This window comes from Malurus melanocephalus, unplaced genomic scaffold (genome assembly GCF_030028575.1).
Source record: "Malurus melanocephalus ecotype Western Australia unplaced genomic scaffold, MMel_1.1 scaffold_244, whole genome shotgun sequence".
NCBI classification, from domain to species: domain Eukaryota; kingdom Metazoa; phylum Chordata; class Aves; order Passeriformes; family Maluridae; genus Malurus; species Malurus melanocephalus.
This window is the reverse complement of record NW_026623476.1, coordinates 854996-876160: the sequence shown is the minus strand read 5'-3', so window position 1 is coordinate 876160 and position 21165 is coordinate 854996. Positions and strand designations below refer to the sequence as shown.

General features: G+C 38.3%; 1 protein-coding gene across 3 annotated transcripts in view; it reads left to right on the top strand.

Moving 5' to 3' along the window:
- Positions 1–21165, top strand: part of LRRC28 (leucine rich repeat containing 28) — a 52071-nt gene continuing 30906 nt past the window's right edge. For 2 of the 3 annotated variants that reach the window (XM_057375308.1, XM_057375307.1), the window contains exons 1-5: positions 1–106; positions 2332–2549; positions 6346–6386; positions 9004–9041; positions 9812–9949. In XM_057375308.1, the coding sequence (XP_057231291.1) occupies positions 2367–2549; positions 6346–6386; positions 9004–9041; positions 9812–9949 (400 nt within the window). In that variant the 5' untranslated portion in view covers positions 1–106; positions 2332–2366. Of the gene's footprint in view, positions 107–2331; positions 2550–6345; positions 6387–9003; positions 9042–9811; positions 9950–21165 lie in introns of those variants that run through there. The other variant, XM_057375311.1, reaches the window with a different exon arrangement.

Genomic DNA, 21165 nt, shown 5'->3' with positions numbered 1-21165 from the left:
AGAGCCGCAGGGTGGCGGCGGTCTCGCGCGGCCCGGGCCGCTCCGGTTCGTCCCGCCCCCGGGTCTCTGGGCCGGCGGCGGCGCCGCTCCCCCTGCGGTGGCCCCGGTGAGTGGCAATGACCCGGCCGGTCTGGACGGGGGGATGGGAACGGGGACAGGGCTATCGGGTCCTGACGGTGAGGGGGTAACCTCTGGTGTTMTGCCCCTGCTCTCGTCTCGCCGGACCGCGCGGGCACGGCGCCTCTCCGTGAGGGGGTGCACGCCATGGCCGGGCCCCCCATTCCCCACTTGTCTCCCCGGTCCTTTTTCTCTGCCCCGTGTTCCCCTTATCCAGGGTCTCTCTCTTCCCCTTCTTTCTCCCTCTTCTCACCTCTTTACCCCTTCTCCCCCGTGCCCCCTTTCCCCTTCCTCCTCGCCTTTTTCTTCCCTGCGTGACCCGGCTTCTCACAGGGCCATCGTCACTGGGTACTGTCAGCCCTCATTCTCCTTMAAGACCGTGACTGTGGCTGTTCCTCTTTGGTGAGGATGTGATAGAAGATAATTGAGTGAGGAAAAGTTTGGCTGGTGGTGGAAGGGAGTAGGAAGAGGTTCCTTTGAACTGAGAGCCAGAGTAGATTGTGACTGGACTTTGCATCTGCGGGGTTGCACATTTGTGTATCTGTGTTTGCCTTGGCTAAATGTGCAATTGTTACATGGAGTCACAACTCTGAAGAGAAGCCCACAAGTGCAGAACACTTAAAAAGCATCTGTAGACAAATTGGRAGGCTACTGCATATTTATGTATACGTTTTGTCGTTTCAAAGCTTCTGATTAAAAAATCAAACAAAGATGAGCTTTCCTTTACCATGTCTCMTATTGTAGCAGTTAATAATAAATACACAGACTATGYCCATTAAAATTTTTAATGCTTTTCCATGTATTATTTTAGTGGTTATCACAGAAGTGGAGTTGGGAATTGTAATGGCTTCATTTCCTTGATCATCTGGACTAAAAGAGCTTTAATTCCAAGAGTGCCAAGGGCCGGTGTGTGTGCCCTGTCCCTTAAGACAACTAATGAAGGCAACTGTTAAAATCCTTTTAAAACCCCCAAAAATGTGCCTTGTTCCAGAAAGACAYAGGTCATTTTTAAGAGCTGCTTGTCTTTAAATCTAGGGAATTACTGAAACTSATGAGTAGTTTGATTTACATGGATGGGAGGATTGTCAGTCTTCAGCTGCAGTTTTGTGTACCATGCTTATCATCAGATGGGATTCTTGATTTAGGACCTTCACTTTCAATATCTGTTATCATTAGAAACCTCTCCTTCAGTGAGGGAATGAATTAAAATAGAAAATGTTATTGGTGGGAAGCAGTTCTGACTACTTGCCTTTTGTTAATGGGAATTAATTTATATAAATGAGTCTGTAGCAAAATGGTAACTTTAAATTAATAGATAGTCTGGGTTTATTCTGTTCTTCTGGCTGCTGAGATAGTTGAAAAGATGCAACATTGCTGTTGTCTAAATCTAGACAGCAWAATAATGGCTTGAATTTTGGTTATATGTGAAAAACAAGTTGAATAAAGTCATGTTTCAGATACTAGTTAATTTTTAATTTGTCTTCCTGCTTTTGTTTTCTGGTTTCGAAATTGTCAGTTAAAGCTTGACACTTTGTTCTCTCTGGTTTTATTTTTAGTAGGGCGAGCTGAAAATCTGTCTTATCTAACTCTTTATTTATTTTCTTACTGTAAGTTTCAGATTTTATATATTAGTGTATTATTTTAAATTGGTTTTGCTGCCTATCCATCCCAATTATCTCTTCCAACTGGTAAATTATTCCACTAGTTTTATGTGGGAAAGCATATCAAACTTTCATTGCCTTTTGTGTTTCTGGCTTAAAAGATGATGGTGTTTTCTAGTCATCTGAGACTAAAATCCTCTATTAATTGTGTGGTTTTCTTATCTGTGGTTTCTTATTTTAGCACACRTCACAGGATAGATCTGGGACATCAGTAATGGTTAATAGAGGTTGCTTTTTTTTTCTTCTTGTGTCARTTTTGACAAAATAATCTGAAAGGTCAATCAAACATGGATGAAACTAAAATCATTACACATACCTAAAGATTTTGTTATTTCAGGTCCTGTAATGCACTAAAACTTGATCCAGAAAACAGGCAAAGGCTTTCTTCTAACTATAGCTTATAGTATGGATCTTCTGGGGACTTTGTGTATTAAGTGGAACAAGTGTGTTTAGGTAAATTGTCAGATAATCTGTAATGGCTGACTGTTCCTTCAAAAGAAGGCATTGCCACACTTTGCTAATACTGGGTTTTTTCCCTCTTTTTGTCTTCTAGAAATGGGTCTGCTCTCAGAAGATTCGATGCAGTAGATGTGGTGCTTAGTCATGGCATCAGAACTGTGTAAAACAATCTCTGAGGCAAAGCTGGAACGGCACAAGAACTTGTTCTTAAATTACCGAAATCTCCACCACTTCCCTCTGGAGTTACTGAAAGATGAGGGGCTGCAGTACCTGGAGAGACTTTACATGAAAAGAAATTCCCTGACTACATTGGTATGACAAACTCTTTATTGCAATGTTTACTGTCTGGGTGTTTAGGAATTCTGATTTTTGAAACCGAAAAAACAAGATGATTTTTACAAAATAATATTATAGATAATCTGACCCTGAAAGGTGTCATCATCTGTTAAGATRTGAGTACTTGGACCTGAACTAGGTAATGCAGAGAATAATAAATGGAAGTCCATGACATTTTGTGGTTACCCTTTTGAAGCTCTGTCTGCTTGCTGGGGGTTTTCTTGTCAGGGTTGTTGTTCTGTTGGGGTTTTTTTTTTAACCTATACATTTTACTCACAGGCCTTTCTCCTGTTAGGAGAATTCTACATTTCTTCATTAGGCTGAATGACTTTTCCCTTAGTGTGTGCCCAACTTCAGAAGCAATGTCAATCCCAWGGTCTAATTCCAAATCTGCTGTTAAGGTTCCAGTAAGGACTTGTATCTGTGGGCTGCTGTTGATAGGGGAGTAGAGTTAATGCAGGAGAATAGAGTTAATGCCAGGATTTTGGGATTTTCTTTCAGGATTTCTTCTTGTTTTGTTATTTTTTCCTCAACTGAAGAAATTCTTACCCTGAGTCGATGTTGTGACCTCAGAATTCAGTGTGGGGCAGTTAAATAACTGTGAGAGRTGTTCTGAGCTGGTAAGACTCTACAGAATAGAGTCAAAACTTGCCACTCTGAATAGGCTTAACTCCCAAATCTTCATTTTTGTCTGGTTGCTTGGTTTGGTTGGCTGTTTTGTTTTTGTTTTTTTTTTTGGTGAGGTCTTCCATGGTATGGAATGTAAAATAATAGCAAGGATAGAAGAGCTGTAGGGTGTGACTACTTTAAAGTCACTAAAATTGTATAGTTTTCAGTGTTTCCTAGAACAACTCCAGTACTCCACTCTAAGGGCCAGAAATRGAAAGGATTCTTAAGATTTTATGCCTTTTATTCATCTTGAATGAGTCCCTTAAGTTGACATGTACTGTAGAGAATAATTTTAGCACTCTGGTTTTGGGCAATAATTTAATAATATGTAATAACTTAATGGGAGGATAGGATTCATGGTTGCAAATGAAAGCTGCTATAAAATAGCCAGAGACTGTAAACAGCTCTGCCTTGACACTTTGTGAAATTGTGATGATTTAGTGCAGTAAGGCTCACTAACTTGGCACTGCTCAAAAGATAAAACAATAAGGACTGTTGCATGTAAGTGCTAAGACCTGGCTAAAGAAACTGAAACAAAAGTTAAAATGTAGATCATATTTAGGCAAAATCACTTTCAAACAGTGTGAAGCAGAACATGATTAGATTCACAGCAATCAGGATAGCTTGCTCATAATGTGCCTTGTTGGGATCTCATTCAAGTGCTCAGCACTATTGTTGGAACAAGGCAAACAAATTTGGGTGTCATTCACTGAGCATCTGTTCCACAGAAGAGATGTTGGAAGTTGTAGTGGACCAAAATAGATCAAGTCAGCAGCATGTTACAAAAAAAGGCAGATGTCTTTTTGGAACATGGAAAGTTTCACAGTCTCYGTTAAAAGCAGAAGGAAGTAATTATTGGATACTGTTAAAGCACAAGCTGGAGCTGAGAGTTTCATACTCATGAACAGCCTGGGTGAATTGGAGAGAACCTGGAGAGCAGCAATGAGGGACTTTYAGAGAACATGCCCTGGGAGAGAAGGTCGAGAGATTGAGGTTAATTCCTTTTGCAAAAAGAGATGACAGAGAGGAAAAAATATGAGGAACTTGTGAAAACACAAATCATAGGTATTTTTACAAAACAGAATTTCATAATGAGGTTTTTTGATGTCCACTACTGATAGGTAGGACAAGTAGTGCTTTTAATTGTAATGAAGTTGTAGTAAGTCATGTACACTGGGAGCGGGGGAGGAATGTGGAAATCTCATCTGAGAATAGTTGAARAAACAATGAAGTTAYTGGAGGAAGATGTGTCTTCCTTATACTCCGCTGATGCAAGGTGATGAGCAATAGCTAATCAGTAAACACTTTAAATTACATAAGCATTATTAGCAACCATCAAAACTAAACCTGCACCATATTTCTTTAAAATTAAGTGRTRCTTTTGTCCCACTGGTTCATTCCTTCAGACTTCTGAAAATAAATGACTAAAYCAGCTTTTGTTCTTTGGTCTTCTGAAATGACTCCTGTCCTTGACAGATGACTCCTTTGAAATGTCTGGGATAGTTACGCTGACAGAATTTACCTTGCCTAAGAATAATTTCCTTTTTGTCTTCATTGGCAAGATGGAAGTGATGGAGTACTGTGACATAATGAATGGATCAAAGAACCCTACAGCACACCTGTATCCCAGCATCAAATCTTCCCACTTCTCAGTTCATCTTTGATAGCATGAGCATTCCAGTACCCACTYTCCCCATCTAGTAAAAGGAAATAGGTGTTTGCCTTGTTGGTCCTGCCAGAAGCAGGATCAAGAATAATTGTTTGCARTTTACTRCTTCAGAATATGTGATATGTCCTGTTCTGACATAGCAGTAAGTGAGMTAGTGACAATAGTTTGTGGTGCAGGTTAGCATCCTTATTGTCGTTAATTGTACTAATTGTAATTAATGCTGGAGTTTTTTTGTGCTGGAGCACATTTTCTGAGTTCAAGCTTTGATGTTTGCCCGGGTAAAACGCGGCGCCGTGGCGGTGCTGCCGCGAGGTGGCAGCCCCGGATCAGCCACTGTGCCTTTTTGGGTTTGACGTCACCGCATGGGTTTCTTGACCTCATCCGACATTTCTTGTCCTGACCCATAAATTTCTGCTCCCGAGTTAAGCAAACTGGGTTTTGTACTCAGATCTAGCACGGGGCCTGTTTGCTACATGAGCATAGCTCGACATTACTGTTTCAGATTAGCATGTTCCTCCACAATCAAGTTAGGAACATGAAGTTATATGTTTTTAGTTACAATACCTATTTTACCTGTTTAAGTATCACATGTCATGTTTATTCACATGAAAATTTCTAGTTTTAACAGGAATTTAATTATGTGATCAAGCTGCTTTTCAAATGCAGTCGTTTCTGCATGTATCAGTATTGTAAGCCCTTTTTTTCAATAACACAAATCTATGTTAAAGCAGGTTTCTTAAGCATTAAAACTGTGTTAACTTTGAATAATTTTGAGTACAGTTTCCAACATGACATCTGAAACTTGTGAAGCCAATTTTGTGATATGTGTTCATGGTTATAAATGCCACCAAGGAAGAGAATTATAGCTCAGGATCAGTTGGCAGTTAGGAAATGATATGCATGTTAATATGTAAATATGAAAATCTAGTTTGATGGATTCAGCAGTTCTGGCTTGGTGGTAATTGATTAAGCTACACAAAGATTGTAGGTCATTTCCCAGTTTAGCAGAATTATAAAATACATTCTGGTGAGACATCTTGTGCAGTTCTTGTTCTGCTTTAAGTCTGTAAAGGCTGCAGCTTCTTAGCAATCTCTTGCCTTCAACTACCTCATTTATTTGAATATATTTTCAAAAGTAAGATTAGGTAATCCATCTTTTCAGTCTCAGAAATCKSACTCCTATTTTGCTGAGGACATGATAATGTCACTTCTAGGCWGTAGTTCTGTTCAGTAGCAAATTAYTCCCCCTGGATACATCCCAGATTGCCCTGATGGATATTTGGGGGTATGGATACAGGGTATTTTATAGATCCTTCTTGTTGCCATTTTTCCTGCTGACATTTTGTAGTATTGTGATTAAAATGACTTGGATATACAATATGTGTATGTCTGGTTTTTGTTTGGAAGCCTAAAAAATCTCTAATTCTCTTTCAGCCAGAAAACCTTGCACAGAAGCTTCCAAACCTCGTGGAATTGTGAGTCTGTGTAGGAGTTTTAATATATTTTTATTATGCTTATCTATCACATCTTAAAATAATCTAGAATGTATTGCTTGCATATAACTTATCTGTTAAGTGTGAAGGGCTTTCTTGGTGGGCAAGAAAGGGTAATTGTTTTTTGTTGTTTTTAATATGTTTGTTGTTGGGCTTTTTTTCTAAAGGAGGTGTATTCAGTCCACCTCCTTTTCCACTTCAGTCCATTTCCATAATTAAAATTATATTAATTTTTTAAAAAAAAAAAATTCTTGTTTATTGTATAAGAAGAMCCTTTATACAAGTGTCTATACTGCTAAGGGAAAAAAAAAATACTTACTCTCTAAATTCTGTGTAGACTTGTCACACTGATAAAGCCCTGGAACTTCCCCTCAGTGCAGTGGTCAGAGGGTTGTGACAGAGCCAGAGTAACAGGTTACAGCCTSCAGCCCATCCCTCACTGCTCATTCCCACCCCAGCTCCCAGGGGTTTTATGATCTCAGTCTGGCTGATTGTAGTAATAAGTTTTTGGAASCAAGTCACAGATTGTCAAATAGGAGCAGGGATGAGTTTGTAGGGCTAGTAACTATGGAATGATGATTGCTGTAGGCAGAGCACTTTATCCAGTCTTGTTCCAAAAAATAGATGTCCCATGAACTGTATTATTTTGACAATTAATTTAAGATTTAAGCCCCTGAGACAATGTTTTCTTCCTTTCCATTTTCTTCTTACAAAGTTGTGATTCCCTTCTGTGTAGGACTGGCAGTGGGRGGCTAAAAGGCACATCCCTCTTTTCCCCTTTTTAACTCCTTTGCCTCACTTTCAGATGAGTAGCTGCTGAAGCATTGATGTGTTTATTTAATGGCCAGCTCSGCACTGGAGGTGTTTATTTGAGGAGTCAATGCCCTCAGCTGTCTGATCTTGTCATCCTCACATGGCCCTTTAACCCCACCTTTCTGGTGCCTGTGGCCACAGCGTAGCTGAACTGGTTTGTAGGTCACTGCAGTCTCTGACTCACTGAGGATTGACTCCTTTCTCTTCGTGCCYCTGTCTGGAGAGTGTTTGTGCTCTGAAGCAGTAAAATAAATATTTTTGTATTAGATATCAAGTTTTGCCACCAGGCATCAAGAAATCTTCTTGTTATTTATGGTGTCTTTAGGAAAACCTTGATTAAATTACAACTTAAAATAATTTCTTACAATCAACTGATTTGTAGGAGTCAAACCTCCAAATTATTTGGTGTTCAGCAAGTTCACTTGTCCCACCATTATCCCACACATCCTGGTACTCTGGAGAGAGCTGCAATGTGCTTTGTAGCTCTAACAGGACAAGTCAGTTTTTGATGAGACAGTAAGAGRTGTTTTGTAGTCAGAGATCATAAAATAGTTTTATTTAAAGAACAATTTCCAAGAGTAGCTTTCAATTTTGAGAGACAAACTTAACTTGTTTTTATTCYCCTAAAAGTCATGTCCTTAATAATGTTMCTGTTGTGTGTTTTTCTTTGTATATCATGCCCCTGATGCTGTGGAACRTAGCTCCTCATAATATAGTTTTTTAGCTTAAGTGAAATAGTTCACAAATATTTTTAGGAGCTGCAGGTGAAATGGGTAGACAAACACATTGTATTCTTACATTTAAGTTTTTAGCAAATTTTAAATACCTACAATTTTTAAAGAAAAAGAGAAGGTTCTGATGCCCCATGGAGTTGAAATGTTCCTATGTCTTTTCCCTTTTCTGCCTCCCTGAAAAGACAGGCTCCTTCCTACTTTAGGAAATGCTCTTGGAATAGAGTGGAAAAAAATATGCTATGAAAATAATTCCGTGTGTGCCTAAGCAATTGAACATTGAGTCCTTAGTACTCCTTTACAGTTGGATATCAATATTGCAAAATTTTGTTACTGTTATTTTYTACAAGATCCAATTGTTCTTTTGCAGCAATGATGATTGAAATCTGAAATGTGTAAAATCTAAGATCGGTGTTTATGTTACAAGAAGTACTGGAAGTGCTCCATCAGAGGGTGCTGAATATTCTTAGTGAGAGATCTGGCCACCCTCTGTAGCTGCATAAATAACCATGTGTAAGATTGGGTTTTTCTTTTGAAAAATGTACTTTTAAGTTTGAAAAAGCCACTTGCAGTGAATAGATCATGTGCTTATTTCTTCAGTAAAGGTGTGAGGGTTTATGTGCAGGGGAAAATGTTTGTAMCCGTGTAACTTGTGTGGGTGTGGGCTTTTTTTCTTTCCTTGGCCAGCACTTAGTGTCAAATAACCTGGTGATCAAATATGATTCATTCTGGTTATTCTCTCTGCTTATTCTTTTCCCTTTTTGTTTTCCTCCATGTGACTCTTAAAACTAAAGCCCATTATTATTGTAACTGTGAATGGTTTCTTTTACATAATGGTATGTCATTTTCTTTTATTTTTATACTAATCATTTAATAATCCAAGTGAAACTTAAGTACCTGCCCAWTGCCAGTTTTCACAGCTTTTGTGGTCATAGGGAGGAATGGCTCTGAGGGTGCTCTTTCAGTCTGAAACTGGATATTTTGCAAACTGATWATGTAGCAGAAGTCCTTGAGGGTAACAGGTGGTGTCCTCTGCTTTTTTCTCCTCCCCCCAGGTACCTTCATTCAAATAACATAGTTGTTGTACCTGAAGGTAAGTAATCTACCAGCTCACGATAAGTGGCAGYAATCATAAAATATTCATTTTTCTTCTTTGAAGAGGCTTATTTTTCCTTTATTTTCCCATAAAACATTAAAGATTTTAATACGAAATATACCAGTCTAGCTTTTAGTTGATAATATCCTTGTTTATACGATGTTAAATTATTTTAATGATTTCTCAAATGCACCTAAATGCTGTTTGCTCCAGTTCTAATTGCAGAAAGTGAAAAGGCCAAATGCACTCATCTGCAGAAACAGAAATCCAGAGTGTCTGCTGCTTTCAGACATTTACCACACTGAATACTCTGCTGGTTTAGATCATGACAGATTTGAAACACAAAGGAGCAAAAACTTGTACTAGGTTTTGTTGGTTTTTTTTTTTCTTAACTGTGGAATTATGTACCCATCTTGAGGAATTTGTGTTCAGTTTATGCCCTTTCTGAATGTAAATTGTATAGACTCAAAGGAAGAGAAGGGAGMAAGTGGTTTCAGAGCAGAATTGTCTGAGCACAATCTAGAGATGGGAGTATTCTGTACATCCCTGGATTTGTTATCCCCTGTCTCACTGCCAGCAGAGCTATTTGTTAGCCAGAGCAGCATTTCCACAATTGATGTCATGGAGTTGTGAGACCGCCTTTAACACCTYGAAATGTGCTCAGACACAGCTGTCGGGCGCTGGGGCTCCTTCTCCTCTCACAGTCCTGTGAAGATTTTAACGTTGCTCTYGGGTCACATTCACGTTTTAATCTGTTCTCTCACAAGCCATTGGCTCCCTGGTTAAGCTGCAGTTTCTGGACCTAAGTGACAAYGCCCTGGAGATTGTGTGTCCAGAGATCGGCCGCCTGAGGTCTTTGCGGCACCTTCGCCTGGCAAACAACCAGCTGAAATATTTACCTGCAGGTGAGTGCACTGTCTGAGGGCTCACAGCACTGACACAGCCCTTGGAGCTTCATTTGTCAAGTGATCTGCTCTTGGTTTACTCAGTGGTACAACCTGTACTTGCAGGGATTGTTGTTTGTATTGCTCCCAATGGGCTCTGTAGTTAGAAAAAAGCTGTGTTCTCTGTGCTTACAGAGAGTCCTGTGCTGCTGAAGTGGGAAAAATGTATTTATTTAACAGCTTTTGCCATCATATCAAGAAAAKATTGAACTTTTTTGAGAAGACACAAAATGCCAGTGACAACTGTCATTATGATAAAATGATGTTTCTTCCAATATTCCCCAATATAAAGGATTCCGGTCCTTCCTTTCTTTTTGCCCAATAGCCCCAATCTTGTATTCTCTAAAAAGACACATGTCTAGTAGCTTTGCCTATGGCAGTTCTAKCTCATTGTGACAGTAGATAACAAATATTTGTCTTGCTAGTTTATAATAAAAAAAATTATTCAAAGTAAATGTGACACAAAGTCAGAAAAAGTTGGCCATGGGCAGATTTTGAATGATTTTTTTTTTCTTCTAAATACTTTGATAAGCAGATACGACATTATTATTCTTCCATTACTCTTATATAYGTTCAGATAAGATGATGGTGATTTTCAAATACTTTTTTTAATTTCAGTTTTTAATTTTTCTCTGGTGCATTTGCATTTTCTGATCTGAAGAGACGATAAAAATTTAAGGCTATGGTTTAAAAAAAAGTGGTCTAACGTAATCTAACAGGATTAGCTTTTGGCTCTATTTTAACTAATTTCCCAATGTGACCTTCAKGTGTTTGTAAGTTCACATTGTTTGTTCTCAAGAATTGCAAATGCTCCTTGAAGTTTTGGTGCAGAAATCTTGCTGTCCTTTCCTTGCACTTTTCTAGGCTGCTTAAAAAAAGTCAAAGGGTGGTTATGATTAGAAAGAAAAAAAATGTATATGACTATGTAAATGCTCTGGAATGAAATTAGATAAACCTGTTAAACATTATGACCCAAGGCCAATAAAATTTCCATCAATTTTCAGATGTCCTACATTCAAAAGAAAGGAGTGACTTGAGTGTGCTTTATGTTCCTCAAAGATAATTTACCTTATGGTGCTGTACCATGAAAGAAAGACTTGTTCAAAGAGAAAGTGACACATTTTCTGCAAAACTTCACACATTAACTTAAAAAGGTTCCAAAAAAGACTTTCAAAAGAATAATTTACATTACTGAAGAGTTGATTTGGAGTCTACCACATTTGATTAGGAACTGGTATCAGCTGAGACTTGCTGCATTAAATTTCTCCTGAAGTTTATACAAAATTTGGTCCTGAGCATTGTCCCTGAGCGTGTTTAGGTTTGTGTGCACGAGAAGTTTGCATGCTTAGAAATGATAGTAGTGTTGGCTACTTGTGAGTTGGAGAGTGCAGTGGTGTGTGGTCCCTGGGTGCCATTACTGCTGGTGGTAGTAATCCTGTCCCTGTCAGTATGTCTGGATGTCACACGAGTGTTACCAGCCCAAACAGGATTAGCCTTTCATTCACACTGCGTTTTTTGCCCACTGGAGAGTTGATCTACTGCAGTGAGTGTTTCCTAAGAGAACCATCCCCAAAGAGGACTTCCAAGCATGTTTTCTTAGATGTTCTCTGGAAAATTGTGARGACTTCAAAGACTTTATRAAAAATAAATCTTTGAGGTTCAAARTAGCACTTATTTTACTCTCCTTTTTCAATTGTTGAATATAATAAATTTTGATGAATTGTTTCATCCTTAATTACACTGGTAGCATGAATCTTCATAATAGTTTCAGCTAGCATTCTGTTGGGAAAGCTGGCAAAGTTCAGCTGAACTTGGATAGAATGTGATTTCACTGCAGTGCATCATTCTGCTGTGTGTTTGCTGCTGCACTGCAATGCATTGCTGGGGAAAGACAGCTCTTAATGGCACTTAATTTATAAAAAGGAACCATTTCTTAGCTTCTACAAGTGCAGCTTGTGCAGGATATAAAGGTCTGCATTCAAAAAGAGCTTTTGTGTTTAGATGACAGTCATTTATGGAAATTACTTTAGAGTGGTTGCCTGTTCATTCCTCTTGAGTCTCCATTCCCAGTGTCTGGTGATAAAAGTACCTTCAGTTTTTTGAAATTCCGTGGATATCTAGGAGGATATTCTTAATCATATCCTAAATCAATTGCTAAAAAATATCTTCACTGCAGCTGCAGCACAGTTGGATGGTAAATGTTTGCTATTATGTGTCTGAACACCCCCACTGTTCTATTGCATTTTAATTTTTAAGAATGATTCTTTGTTGTGTCTTCATTAATTGTGATTAAGAGCTGGAAGAAACAGTGCAATTAATAGCATATGTTGATTCATTWTGCATTTTTAATGGCTTTGTTCCACAATTGTGCTCTTAAGGTTCATTTTTAGTATTTAAGATTTGCCTTATAGAAATGAAATTTTAAACCAATTGAAGTAGTGTGCGTTTAAGGTTTAGATTTAAGCCTCTAGTCTGATTGTAGAGATTCCTCACACTCTGATAGAGCTTGAGCCTGTGCTGTGGTTTATCTTCACTGGGTTGGGCAAGGTTTTAATCTCTTAAGTACCTGTTTTAATAAAACCTGTGAGAACGTAATAATGACAGCCACTCTGATGACAGCCATTCTGCTTTTCTCAGGTTTGGTCATGATTGTCCAATGAGTTAAAAAAAAAATATTTTAAGGGAGGAGGTGGGAGAGAATGATAAAAATACATGCAGCTGGTGTGAGTACAYAAGCTTTAGCTTCCTGAAGAAATCAGGCAATGCCGGACTGATCAGGAGGAAAATGTACTTTAGGTGAGGCATGGAATGGTGTCCCTTGGAGATGGGGAAGCAGCTTCTGTGTAGTGACACTGTGATCCTGTGATAGTCCTTCCTTTGTGCTCAGCAAACGCTCCCAAATCAGAGCCACCCTGGATCAGCTCCTGAGCTTTGGCCYCAAGGCTCTTGTGTTTAATTTGCCACTGCTGATGGGGCTTCTGTCAGCTTTGTTGGCAGAACTGCTGAAAGGTCACTCAGCTCAACTTGGTGAGAATTAAAAATTGGTCAGAATATGCCTGTTATGGGATATGATATCAAATGGCCARTAGAAAATCCCTTGTGAAATTCTCTTAATGTCATATTTTGAATATACTTTGGATAAGATTAATAAGTGGACCAGCTTTGCCTAATGCAGAGTCACCAGTATCTACATTCTGTGGTGATCAGAATCCCTGAGAGGTTCTGCATTTCAGACAAGAGCTGATTAAAAGAGTTGCAGAGAAGTAGTATGAGATTTAATGTTATAAAGTTCTCTTGAGGACTTGTTTTCATTTAAATGTACAACATTTTTTTGTTCTGCAAATTGTAAATCTTGTAGCTGCTGTCTTTAACAGTTTCTTGGTTCATTTATTTGGCTCTGGTAAATGCAATTCTTTAGCATGAAGTAAGTTTTGTCAAGTTTTCTACTATTTAAATGTRGCATTTAAATAATCTAAATTCTTGAGGGCCATTTGGAAACGTGTGACACCAAAGATGTTATTGGAAAAAATCATCATAAACAAAAGATGGTTATTTCATATTATTKCATTAGTTCATGTATGAGCTTCACTTAAAACATGACGTTGTGTTTTCACAGTAGCTGAACTTTATTTTTTCAGAGATTTCTCCTTTTATTCAGTGAATTGATATTTCATTTTTTTGGAATTGCAGAGTTAGTTCTATATGGACGTACTGTCAGAAGGAAATTTTCTGAATCTTCTCACAAATGACTAACTAGAATGTTCCCCTTTGTTTCTGATTGTAATAATGCATATGATGTTTCAGCTCCTTTCATTCTTGAGAAATAATATTTCTTTTTGTGTAAGAGGTGCTGTGTCATTTGAAAAAAAAAAAATCCAGTGAGATGCATTATAAAAATGACTCTTGAGGAGTCCCAAAGCCAGGGTTTTGTTTTGCTGTTACCATTTAGATTTGGTTTGACTTTAGCCTTGGACTCTTTTGATGTGCAGTGGTGGCTCTTTAGGTTTACATTTYGGTCTTGTAGTTGGAATGCACGTTTGGGGAACAGATGACTTAAAAGAGGGTGGSTTGTAGTCAAAGTTGGATTTAAGTTTCTTATTTGACAAGGATTAGAATTTTCTTTTTGCCCATTACTTGAGAGGTACTTCTCTTTAGAAAGAGCAAGTTTTGTAGCATCTTGTTCTAAGATTTAATTAAAAGTGAGGTTATGTTTACTCAGCACATGCTGGAGTTAATTATAGATTTACTGAAATGAAAAGCTTAATGTTTTGCCAAGTCAAGAGCAAAAGCTAAGTAATTAAAGAAGAGGGTATGGTTTATGATCCCAACCCATCTTCTGGCAAAATTCCCTTTAAGAAGAGAAAAAAAAATCAGCAGTTGTCTTTACATGGGTAGACCAAGGTTCTCTTTGTGTTTGTTGTTCAGGAACTTCAAAAACCAAGAGTGAATGCATTGACCGAGCAAAAAAACCAAAAAGTGGCCAAATAATAGCAAATTAGTTGCGACTGGTGGAATGCTGTTTGTTTGAATGTTAAAGGACAGTGCAGGTGACAGAGCAGCCGTGGCTGGAGGGGTGCAGGTCTCTGCCAGAGTCCAGGGCAGGTTCATCAAATTCCCTTCCTGCCCCAGGAGAKGGGATGTGCAAATCCATTGCAAATCCGCAGTTCTGTGTTTTCTCTGGAGACTGCATCTTGCATCTACTTGTTGCCATTTTGCTTCYTTCAGACTGACTGAAGGAAAGTAAATCTGCATGCTTTTGGTGTATTTAAAGTGCAAACTGCAGCAATATTAGGGGAGGTTAACAGCACAGAGACCCTTCCTTTCAGTTCTGTTCGAACCCTTCTCCTTTTTAAGGCAAATTGTTTTAGAAATACAGTTTAAGACTCATTAAAATACATTTGTAGGCTTATAAAACTTTATCTTCAAAGCATTTGAGAAAGATCCTGTGAAGCTGATAAGGGAGTGTTATCCTCATTTTACAGAGTGGAAAAAAAGTGTTTTTAACAGAAGTGATTTGCTCCAGGCCACAGCAGGAGTCAGTGTTAGCCAAAAATAGAACTTGGGTGTTCCCATTCCATTTGTTAAGACCACACCTTTTTGAGGCTGATCATATTTAATGTTAGGGAGGATTGAGTCTTCCCACCCATTATTAGGAAATTAATAATTATCTCTCTGTAATGAATAACCCTCTCAGTTAATTGGAAATTAATAGCGGTAAGATCAGTGAGTTTTTGTAACTTAAACAACTTGTCCTTCCAGAAGGCTGGAACAGTTCAGGAAGATGAATTTTGAAATATGTAACTTTTAAAGATAGATAAATACTAGAGAATTTTCTCCTCTATAGGTGACTTCATTGTAATGACAAGAAGTGTTCAACTGTTAAAATTGTAAACCAGACGATAATTGTTGATTGCTGCTTTGTCTGTGTATGCTGTAACCCTTGGAATGTTGAGTGATTATTGCAAAGTCTGCTTTGCTTTGGAATTTGCTTTACTAATTGGGGGCAGAAGAAACTTCCAGATACAAAAACTGCATATTCATTTCTCTCACTTTTTTAGTGAGCACAATATCTGTATTTACTATTCATACCAGTATTTAACTGGTAAAGACTTCTTGAATACCCAACTTACAATTCTGAATAGAGCTCAATATAAGGGATTTCAGCAAATCTTAATTAAAGGCACATAAACACGACTTCTACCCTCCCTTCTTTTCACAGTAGATTTCCACTGATGGGTACAGCATGCCAGTAATTCTATTCTTACTCTAGACCCTGGCATGAAAATATGTGGTCCTAACTCATTTTTTTAAACTTGTGTTCCACATTTTGATTTAGAGCCTTCAAAATGAGGGGGAATAAATTTGGCTTCTTACCTGCTCCCCYCAGATTTCCCTTCTGCTTTTGTTACTATCTCTGGTTAGGGCAGATTGCTTTGATATATAACAAAGTTCAAMATTTTTTTATAATGGTTATGAGTTTAAAAGCAAAGGCACAAACTGATGCAGACCCTGTTCTTTTTTTCCAAGTTGGCATAACCTTAGTCCACTCTGCTTTCCTAATTTAGTAACATGTATAAAAATATGCGCGACGGGACAGGTTTGGTACGCCAGGCACCCATCCAGGAGCGTGGTGTTTTTAAGTAAATGGACTTGTGGGGATTTGAGGAAAACACAGATTAGGTTACATGAGCTTTGCACTCTGCAAGTATGTGACTATTTAAAGGAGCATGGTCTCCTAAATAAAAATATGTTAATTATTATAATAATATGTTGTTTTCCTTGAAGTAGTTGATGCCTGATTATTAAAAATAAGGTTTTCTTTGCACAGGTCTGTAAAATATAAGCTCTGCTTAATAATTCTATCTTCAGTTTGCTGTATAAAACCAAGGGTCAGTATACTAAGTTTTACATGACCTCTTTGGTTCAACAACAGCTAATTATTACATTTTTTTCCTAAATAGGTGCAAAACTCACTTGTCTGTTACTATACTGCATTTTTCACATCAGGATTAATGAGGCTTTGGTAATTATGCTGTATTAATCCAGAAGTACAATAWAAATACCTGATGGTATCTCTAAGTCATTCCTATGATTTCTAGAAGGAAAATATTTTAAATCTTTTGATCGTATATAAACTCCAATACAGGCCTATCCAGGCAGCCTGTAAGGACTGGATTTTTTATAAGAAAAACTCCCCTATGAAATTACAGCAGGGAGGAGTTAGGAACAAAATGGCAATGTGGATGGGAAATGATTTGGATTGGATTTGGAGACCTGAGCAGAAGTGACCAAAGCAGAGGGCAGTTTATTGTACAGCTGGTATTCCTTATGGATTAACTTCCATGCACGTCCAAACACAGTGGAACCTATTTCATTAAAGGATGTTGGTTGCTTGGGATTTTATAACTRTAAATGTTTGAGTCTGCCTTGCTCAAACATTTGGTTTGGGTTAGAATCTCAGGAGGACTTCAGTACTTCTGAGTGCTTGAAATTTATGGGGAGGGAAGTKAAGACAGAGAATAAAAGAATTCCACTAAATTCCTGGAAATTTTTGTTAACTGAAGTTTTTCCTGTATACCCTCACCTGTATAGAATGTCAGAATGATTCATCTGTGCTTAGAGCTGCTCACTGTTCTCTCTTTGTCTACTTGCCCCTTACAGTTATTTTCTTTTCCACTTCCCCTCATGTTTAGGGGCTGTTAAAAGCTTCTTTGTTACTATCATATAACATTTTTCAGTGTACCACRGAAGGTTCATAATGTCACTGGATGCTGGTAGCCAAAATAGTATAAACATAMTCAGAAAAATTCCAGACTTATATTTTATGCTTAAAAATGTTGTTCCAATATAGGCTTTTGTTCCAACACTTCTTCCAGATGGGCTTCTATTGGGTGCACTGGAACTGAAATATTTCCCRCAACTGTAGCAGAAATGACGTTAAGAAATAAAAAATCCAACAGAAGTATCTCTTTCAACAATGGCCTGCGGTATTTCTGGTATTCCTCATTCTGGTGCTGCACAGCAGGTCCCCAGAAATGCATGTGCTGTGKATGTATGTGTTGTAATTCAGTAATCTGAAAACTAATGGGAACCAGTTGGAGGAAGCCATCAGCGTCCCTCATTGTAACATTTAAATTACGGATTCAAATATTGCTTTGTGTACCAGGCTTATTGGACTAGAAAATTCCATCTTAAAATTTGCTATTCTAATTTAGAGCAATCATTGGAAAAAGTATTTGGAAATTAAGCTCCTTTAATGAGCATGTGTTTAGTTAAAAAARGGAAATTGTGATACAGTTTGGTGCATTATATTTTCAAGTATCTGCAATTTTRTAAAACACGTTTTAACTTCTGTGGTCATTCCATGTTGTCAGAAAAAAACGATCAGGCACAAATTGAAACTGGCATTAAGGCCTCATGTCAATAAATGGAAGCCTAAAACCCTGTCGTAGCACACGGTAATGGCCAAGTGTTTTGAGTTTTCTAATATTAGTCTTGCAATATTTAAAGGTCACTCAAAATTGTAACATAGCTATTGATTTTTCTTCYTTTTTGCACATTTTAGCAAGATTATAATGATTTTGGATCAATCACACTTTTTTTTTTTTGGCCTCTTGTTTTGGTGATGCTTTGACTTGAAAAAAATCTGTGTCTGATTGAGTTTTGACTGTATTTAAACATGAGCAGTATGCTGATGTAATTACTGAGTTCATTAATAGATCCAGGAGTGTCTAGGAGCACGGTGCTGTACATCAGCATCTCAGACATCCTTGTTTTGTTGGAATTCTTTGTATGATCTGGGCAGGGACTGATCTGTAAAGGTTTCCTTTTTCTGTGGCAATTCTTCCTGTCCACCACTGGCATCACTTGTCTGGACAGAGACATCTCAGAATGACACCCCCTGAGTTCTGATTGTAAATACWTTGTCAATAAATTGTTGGACAACCTAATTGTAGAGGGTGTCATTATCTGTGTGAGGCTGCCTGTGACCTGCTGTTGCCTGATTTTTTTATTTTCAATTCTGATTCTATTCTCAATTCCAAATCCCAGGTCGCTGTGATATTTGTTTTGAAACTTGAATCTGAGAATGGGCCAATGCTCCCATTTGTTCCCTTCTGTTCCATGTGAGATCCTAATGAAAGATTTCAGTGCACCAAACTCACAGAATTACCCCCTCCAGCTCCTCCCTGTTCCTTCCTTCCTTTGGAGAGCCACTAAGAACCGTGGTAAGGTGTGGGTGAAATCAGGATGGAGCAGGAAGAGCCAAACTAATTATTCCCAGTGGTGCTTCCAAGCCTGTTGAACTTGTGGCTTAGCAGTGCTCCTGCAAATCCGAATCCTTGCAGGGACACGTCTGTTTGCTGAGCTCTGGGCCATGGGCTTCCCCTCCAGGGCTCTTAGATAGGAGATAAAGGACTTGGAGCTGCCTCTAATGGTGGGTCCTTGGATGATTCCCACATTCCTGAGAGGATGGGAGCAGATTTAACTGGATTCTCTATTGTTCAGAGATTTGGTGCTGCCTCTGAAATCCTGGCTCGTTCTTCTGCTCGGGCAGTCCTTGATTTCTCAAGTGACTGTAAGCCTCGTTTCTCCAGGGGTTTTCCTCTTGTTTGTGGGGGTAGACAGGAATTTTGAGAGTGCTTTAAGTAATCCTGACAACCATTCATCTGAAGCTTAAACTCTGTGAAGATGTTGGAGGTCTTAATGTGACTGTAGAAATGTGGTGCATAAGAACATATGTYACATGTTCTTATGCCTTTTTATTAAATAAGAAGTCTTAAGTACAACTCAACACAGTTCATTAAACAGAAAATTGCATAACATTTTTCTAGGAAACTCAATTTGAGATTTCTTAGTGAATTGTTAAAATACAGATTTTTTTTTTTTTTTTTTTAGGAAAAGGCTTGCGTGTCCAAGTAGCTTTCAAACTTTTGCTTTAAAAAGCTAGTTATGTGGCATATGCGAAGTAATAAATTGAAAGAAATTCAAGATTAAATATTGATTTTAATACTAGAGTCAGAAACAGTCTTTGGATGATAGTAAAATGAGTCATAGGGTGACGTGGAACAGATAGTTGATACAGTAACATACCAAGCAGCCATTCCAATATCTGACAGAAGAAATGACAGCCTGAAATTTTTAGGGTACATGGGGAGAGAGCTCTGATGGAATTCCTCTCCCCATTCCTGCCATGGATAGAGCTGCCAGTTGGGAACCGAGGGCTTTGGAAAAGAAAGTCTGACCTTTGARTGTCCCCCCAATGTCATGCAGAGCCAGGGGCCACGAGACAAAAGTGGGAAGTTTATACAGTGATACATAACTTTAAAAAACATTAAGTTGTCATTGCTGCTTTGATCAGTGATAGAGTATACTTTGATAAAACTCAGATAAAGGGCTTCAGGCKGTAGCATCAAAACAATGCATTGTGTTCCTTTTAGTTTGAAAAATGTATTTCTACAGTCTGTTTTTAAGAAGTGGAATGTGCTCGTGAGAACTGATTAGACCTGGCACACAGACCTAAATAATGAAGGTCAAATAGAATTATTTAGTTTTTACGTTTTGATTGCTTGAAAAGTTGGGTTTGAGATTTATGGGGAGGACTCSTTGTGACACGGTTATATACCACAGAACAAAATCAGTCTGGAAGTGGCCACAGTTGTGTTTGAATTCAATCATTATTCCATTTGTGGTGTTTGTTTTATGTGAGTTTATTGTCTGCATGGCAAATGAGAGGAAGGAGAAGTGSAGGGTCTTTGGTTGCTTTTGATCAATCTTACTCCTGTCAAGTTGAATCTGAGATRTAGAAAAGCAGACTACCAGGAATTTCATTTTCAGGGATGTATTTCTRTGTATTCTTGCGTGGAGTGCTTGAAGGTGTTAGTTACACAAATGTGTCTGGAAATCCATAAAGACTATAAAACATTTCTAGTTGCTTTAATTTTATGGGTTATCAGAGTAGGCTCTAAAGCTTAATAGATCATTACTCTGTTCGTAGCTCTGGCAAATCCCCTCCCACCCTCAAAATTCTTGGTGACATCTCTGATAATCGTTGTAAATGAGAAGGTGTGATGGCTCATTGCTTGTCTGTCTGGTTTGCTCTATAACAGTCATCAGGACTGGTGAAAATTCATGTAATCATTGTTGTGTTTATTATGGTAGACTGCTTGAATGCATGTTAAAGATATTGTGGGGGGAGGTTAGTTTGCTTTTGTGTTTAAAAMAATCCAACCTAACCCAAAAAGAAATCTTCAGGATCTTTTAACTCTACTCTTACATAAGAAAACTACATCAAAAGAAAATTGACGTAAGTTAYTTTAAATTTTTTTAAGGTGTCATTCCCTTTTGAAACTTCTTCCCTCAACATGCTGAATCCCTTTACTGAGAGCTCAGCAAAGCCTCTCCTTTGGAATTTGATCCAAGGGTTTTTCCATGTTCCAACTGGCAGCAGTCACAGCCGGGGGTCAGGAGGCAGATTCTCCTGGTTGCGCAATGCGTGTATCAGCCTGTCTCCACTCGGGAGAGGAGCARCATTGGACTCACAATAACACTTTTCCCTCTGTTCTTACAGAAATCACTTGTTATTGAGGGCATAGCCTGAAAAATTAACCTCAAGTAATCACATAGTGCCTAATYTCGGACCAGCTTCCTAAGTAAAGGAATTGCAAAAAAAAGTTGGT